We start from the raw sequence: 6,291 nt of genomic DNA, 5'->3' as shown, positions 1-6,291 counted from the left end.
ACACAGACAGCTCCAAAAAGCTGCTATTTGCAACTGCATCAGTTCATCCAGAGTCAGGACCAATTTGAAGTCTGATCACTTTTGGAAATAGATTTCCCATTGTAAAGTCTTCAAGTCAAGTTTAATCCTGCTTTTATTAAGACTGGAGACATTGGCTTCCATAAAGTAGTGTGTTGTGTTAAAACGTCCAGTCATGGGTGGATAATTCTGTTTTATTATTACATTTCAGCCAATGGTGTAATGACAGCTGGTGGGGTGGTTGTACTACTAGGTAGATGGGTAGGTTATCAAGGAGAAAGTGGGTATACTCTCTTATACACTCACTGGCCACTTTATTAGGTACACCTGGTCAACTGCTCATTAACGTAAATGGTTGATCAGCCAATCACGTGGCAGCAACTTAATGCATTTAGACATGTAGACATGGTCAAGACGACCTGCTGAAGTTCAAACTGAGCATCAGAATGGGGAAGGAAAGTGATTTAAGTGACTTTGAACGTGGCATAGTTGTTGGTAACAGACAAACTGGTCTGAGTATTTCAGAAACCGCTGATCTAATAATAATAATAATAATTACAAAAAAAGCAAAAAAAGCAATTGAAACAGTTAGAATTAATACAATTTAAAAGAATTATTAAAAATGATCAGAAATGATAAACAGTTAAAAGGAGAACCTATAAAAGACATTTAGTAGAATGCTTTTGTGAAAAGATTTTTAGGTCTCGTTTAAAAACATCAGTAGTCTGTGGGGCCCTAAGGTGGTCAGGGAGGGCGTTCCACAGCCTTGGAGCAGCAGAGGAAAAGGCCCGGTCACCCATGGTGCGGAGCTTGGTTCTGGGGGCTTGGAGGGTGTTTGTGGTTGCAGAACGGAGGGTGCGTGAGGAGGTCTGGGGGGTGAGGAGTTCCTTGAGGTACTCTACTGGGATTTTCACACACAACCATCTCTAGGGTTTACAGAGGATGGTCCGAAAAAGAGAAAACATCCAGTGAGCAGCAGTTCTCTGGGTGAAAATGCCTTGTTGGTGCCAGAGGTCAGAGGAGAATGGCCAGACTGGTTCAAGATGATAGAAAGGCAACAGTAACTCAAATAACCACTGGTTACAACCAAGGTATGCAGAAGACTATCTCTGGACGAACAACACGTCAACCCTTGAAGCAGATGGGCTACAGCAGCAGAAGACCACATCAGGTGCCACTCCTGTCAGCTAACAACAGGAAACTGAGGCTACAGTTCACACAGGCTCACCAAAACTGGACAATAGAGGACTGGAAAAATGTTGCCTGGTCTGATGAGTCTGGATTTCTGTTGACATTCAGATGGTAGGATCAGAATTTGGCGTAAACAACATCAAGACATGGATCTATCCTGCCATGCATCAGCGGTTCAGGCTGGTGCTGGTGGTGTAATGGTTGTGGGGGATATTTTCTTGGCACACTTTGGGCCCCTTAGTACCAACTGAGCATGGTTTAAACACCACAGCCTACCTGAGTATTGTTGCTGACCGTGTCCATCCCTTTATGACCACAGTGTTCTGAGGGCTACATCAGGATAACACACCATGTCACAAAGCTCAAATTGTTTCTTGTTTATTTTCACATATAAAAGTAACAAATTATAGATTCAGTACAAATCACTCAATATAGAGAGTGGGTTAGAGAATGTGCAGGTGAGGTCGGAAACCCAAAGAGGGCTTATAAATTGACCCCACCCTAACCTTGTTTAGTCAAGGAAAATGAATAATGTCCATCTTATGGGGTAACGAGAAAATAGATATTTAAAATAGGTTAAATAAGAGAAACAAAAATGAAATAGGAAAGAAGAAATGAAAAAAAATCAAATATCACATCATATCAGTAATCAAATAAACTTAAACTGGTTTCTTGAACATGACAAAGTGGTCATTGTACTCAAATGACCTCCACAGTCACCAGATCTCAATCTAATAGAGCACACTTGGGATGTGTTGCCGTAAAATCTGTGGCAACTGCGTGATTGTATCAAGTCAATATGGACCAGAATCTCTGAGGAATGTTACCAGCACCTTGTTGAAACTATGCCACCAAGAATGAAGGCAGTTCTGAATACAAAAGGGGGTCCAACCCAGTAATAGCAAGGTGTACCTTATAAAGTGGCTGGTGAGTGTATACTCCAATTGCTTTTGGCTGATAGGTCATTGTACTGTAAACTGCCAAAACTGAGGTGGGTAGCAGATTGCAAAATGTTTTTACTGTTATTAATTTGCATTATAGTGTTTTGTATATCATGCTGTTATTTTTTCCTCTTTGTCATGTCTTCTGCAACAACTCTGCTTTACAGTGTATCATTGTACTAAAAAGGTGCTAGTCTCATTTAACACTGACAGGCAACAACTGCCTGGCTTTGTGTCTTCAGACATGTGTTGGCTTGCCTGCGTGTTTCACGTGTGTTTGCACACAGCTGAGCTTACCAAGGCAATTAGGTTAAGTAGTTTCAGCTACTCTTCTTGAGTGTTGCAAAGTGTTGAATCAGCCAACACTGCTGGTGACCCGACGCTGCCAATTAACCAATTAACTTCTTTCAAGAGGCTATAAAACAGGCTGACAAAAGCGCCGGCCATCCCATAACATTATCTTTGGAGAAGTGTTGAGAAGATATTGAGGGAAAATGAACGGTGTGCGCAGTGGGAAACCTGTGTGCAGCCCACCGCTGCAGCTCTTCAACTGCGCCCACGCTGACTGCGGAGCGACTTTCACCAGACAGTGGAGACTGAAGGAGCACGAGACGGTGCACACCGGAGCGGTGAGGAGGAGGTTTAAACCTATGATACTACTCTTTACATAAAGACACCACTGTGTTGAGTATTTTAAAGGTGTAAAACTGTTGCCAAATGTCCACAGCGCCCGTGTCTGTGCACAATTGCCGGCTGTAGTCGTCGTTTCTCGAGAAAATCCCACCTGAGCCGCCACATGCTCCAGCACAGAGGGGTGAAGCAATTCCAGTAAGTCACAAGTCACAGTTGCACTACTGTTCACACAACCACAACCTATGATATATTTTTAATTTTGCCTTTTGCAGATGTAAATTTGCGAGCTGCACGCAGAGTTTCATCCACGCAGGCAAGCTGAAAAGACACGTGCGCTACGCCCACGGAGACAAAACCAAGTATTTCAAGGTTTGTCTAGTACTACACAAATGTGTCCACGAGATGGCGCCAAAATGCCACAGTATAAGAAACAACCTGCACTGAAACTCTTGATGTTCAATAACCAGTTTTCATGTCTTTGTCATTTTTCAACCACTTGACTGTTTCCCGCCAGTGTACCCAGCCTAACTGCTCCTCGACCTTCAAAAAACGCAGACTGTTCAAACTGCACTTAAAGGAGCACGGATCACCTGCTAAGTTCAAGTATGTCTGTAGGAAATTTCACTCAAGATGGTTCAGATTTGGCTGCAGGCTAGTGTAAAATCCTGTGGTGTTAAATCAGACTGTGCAGCTTTGTCCTGTGACTTAATGAAATGAGATCAGGACCAGAGGAACCTGTTCAAGATTATGCACTCGCCATTTTAATTAATCAGATCTTTGATGCCTGGAGTACAGGCTCCAGCAGGAGATAAATGAATGGTTACAGGCTGAGTGGGTGTGGCCCCAGTTGACTTAGTTAAATTTATTTTTACCCCTGCCTGTCCCTGGTGGGGTACTTAGGTGTACCAAGAACGGATGTGCTGCCACGTTCAACTCCCATATCGCCCGCAAAGCCCATGAGAAGAAGCATGCAGGTTGGTCTATTTCAATCTTAGCAGGGGTCCTTTCATCTTCCATCAATGTAAAGTTCTTTAATTAAAAGGGAGGCTGTGGCTGCATTTGCATGTAACCTTTTTTTGCATGTGATGATGATCCTTTAATTTCCTGATACTCACTGGTCTTGTTTGGTCCCTGCAGGTTACCGCTGCCCACACGCTAATTGCCAGGTGTTTGAACGCACCTGGGGGAAACTTCAGAAGCACAAGGCAAAACATCCAGGTAAACATGTTGTCCTTAATTTACCAGCTTCCTGAAATCTATCCCAAATTTGTGTTTGACAATTTTTAAAATCTGTTGTAGCCACGTTCACATGCCAAGTGTGCAAGAAGGTGTTTAAGAAAGTGGACGCTCTGCGGAGACATAAGCGGATCCACGCTTCCCATAAGCCCGTGCTGGTTTGTCCCAGGGACGACTGCCAGGCCTACTTCTCCACAACCTTTAACCTGCAGCACCACATCCGCAAGGTGCACCTCGAGCTCCTCAAATACAAATGCTCCTTCCCCGACTGCACACGCACATTTGCTATGCGGGTGAGTAACATGTCTTCTATAAGAGGTCCGTATAAGGAATATATATTAGACCTCTGATTCCCTTTTTAATTTGCATCATGCCGAACTTCCATTTGAATAAGAAGTATGCTAATTGGGACGCTGTTTATGCCGAGCAAATTTATGTAGTTCTGTACAATGGTTGTAAAGAGCATGCTTGATTGTAATGGCACAAATGAGTGACATGATTTCTGCACATTTCGTTTTAAACAAAGTTTCAACCTGTGTATTATATTATGGCTTCTTGTTATTCCACAGGAGAGTATGACCAGACACCTGCTTCGCCATGACCCTAGCGCCGGCACTCTGAAGGTAAGTCTGACGTCAGTATCCAGCAGTGCAGATGTGAACTAAAGCTACCACACAGCAGTGAGCTCTAAAGCTATCTGGCCAGGGGACTATTGATTTTGGATTTCTCTTTAAACGTGTTGAAAATCCGACTCCTGTGTGTCCTTCCAGCTTCAGAGTCTGAGGTTTATATGATTTTGTGTCCAAGCATATCAGGTTTCTACTATTCAAGTGTTTTCAAACAAACAGATGGTATCAAACTGCGACATTGTTCCAAAACTTCTCTCCTAAATGTTTTACGTATCCCAACAGAAACGTCAGCGACCTAAGAAGTCGTGGCAGAAGCGTTTGGACGGACACCATCTGCCCCTTGTTGAGGAAAACTTGCGTGGCCTCTTCGCCCTGCGCATGCGGATCTCCCGACGTGTCAAAGTGGAAACCAACCTCTCCGGCCTCTTCAATGAGCGCAAGATCCCTCACTATGTTGACCCCGAAGTCAATCTGCGCAGTCTGTTTGGTATCAAACAGCCTCGTCCTCTGGAGGAGAAGCCTCAGGTTGCGCCGCTGAAAGGTTAAATAAAAATCCAACCAGGCCAGCAGCACATTTTGACTGTTAAGTTTGAACTTCTTGAAATATGTGTAGACTTTTAAGTTGGACTGTTTCTTTAATTACTGAGAAATTGGGTCCCCTTGGTTGAGTTGTTTATTAATGTAGCTGACATACATTAAAATATTTGAATTATTTGAATGTCACTTGACACATTGACCAGGATGTCAAGCTTTGGAAATTTCAGATTGAATTCTGCTTAAAGACAACAGGTCTTAATTGAAATGCTTATTTTTGTAACATGACGTGTTGACCCAATAAAATGAGTTGCATTTTGATCAATGTGGCATTTTAGTGCTGTTTTACCATCATTTGAGTGCTTAGAATCAACAGTGCTGGAGGCGTGCCCATCAGTAGCAGCTGCTGGAGAGGTGTCATCTCTAGGACTAAGATTTGTTTGCTCAGGCTCATTTCATTGCAGTGGAAAGAGCATCTCATTGTTGGCGCACTCAAACAGCTGTTCTCCTCCAGCATATCTTTTGTGCTTGCTTTGGCTTTGCATATTGGTTGACATTTGCTGAACATGTTGGAGCTCATTAAGTATGGACAAAAGGACTCGCATGAGTAAGAGCTGAGTCACAAAAAGCATGTCACTTTTGGGGGTGGATGTGACTTCTGAACACAAAGTAGATGAGTATCAGCTGTCAGATCTGCTCAGCTGAGGTTAAGCTGTTGCGGTTTAGATCCTGGCCTTGGGAACATTTACACTGAAGAGAATATTCGTGCTTGTGAGTACAAATGTAACCACTTAGATTAGTCTCACTGGCTTGCAGTAAAGCTGCATCCATTTTCATTATCAACCATCCATTTTCTCCTTCTCAAAAAAGGGTTTCTGTGTTTTGTATTCAGATCTTGCACATAAGTAAAGGTAGCAATACACTCTATGAACTCCCTACAAGTGAAAGTCCTGCTATCCAAACTTGAGTACAAAGCAGCATCAGCAGAATTAACTTGAAGCATTAAAGTGTCCACTATGCAGGCACCATTTAATGCATTGCTTCACTATGCAAACTGCATTTTAATGTGGACTGAAGTGGAGCTGATTTTAGCGGTTTCATACTGAGTG

At 43.0% G+C, this 6,291-nt stretch overlaps 1 protein-coding gene across 1 annotated transcript; it reads left to right on the top strand.

The window, feature by feature from the left end:
* The first annotated feature begins 2,483 nt into the window (after window positions 1-2,483).
* On the top strand, window positions 2,484-5,483 carry 42sp43 (P43 5S RNA-binding protein). The gene is made up of 9 exons (XM_050069457.1): window positions 2,484-2,779; window positions 2,878-2,978; window positions 3,056-3,152; window positions 3,298-3,386; window positions 3,684-3,757; window positions 3,921-4,001; window positions 4,083-4,312; window positions 4,589-4,642; window positions 4,931-5,483. The coding sequence occupies exons 1-9, from the start codon at window positions 2,645-2,647 to the stop codon at window positions 5,192-5,194; spliced, it is 1,125 nt and encodes a 374-aa protein (XP_049925414.1). The 5' UTR covers window positions 2,484-2,644; the 3' UTR covers window positions 5,195-5,483.
* Window positions 5,484-6,291: the final 808 nt, after the last annotated feature.

This window comes from Epinephelus moara, chromosome 18, assembly GCF_006386435.1.
Source record: "Epinephelus moara isolate mb chromosome 18, YSFRI_EMoa_1.0, whole genome shotgun sequence".
NCBI classification, from domain to species: domain Eukaryota; kingdom Metazoa; phylum Chordata; class Actinopteri; order Perciformes; family Serranidae; genus Epinephelus; species Epinephelus moara.
This window is presented reverse-complemented; position numbering and strand designations above follow the sequence as displayed.

Coding starts and splice junctions, on each gene's coding strand:
- 42sp43 (XM_050069457.1), top strand. CDS start 2,645: ATGAACGGTGTGCGCAGTGGGAAACCTGTGTGCAGCCCACCGCTGCAG. Junction 3,153..3,297: donor ACAAAACCAAGTATTTCAAG/GTTTGTCTAGTA, acceptor GTTTCCCGCCAG/TGTACCCAGCCTAACTGCTC. Junction 3,387..3,683: donor GGATCACCTGCTAAGTTCAA/GTATGTCTGTAG, acceptor TGGGGTACTTAG/GTGTACCAAGAACGGATGTG.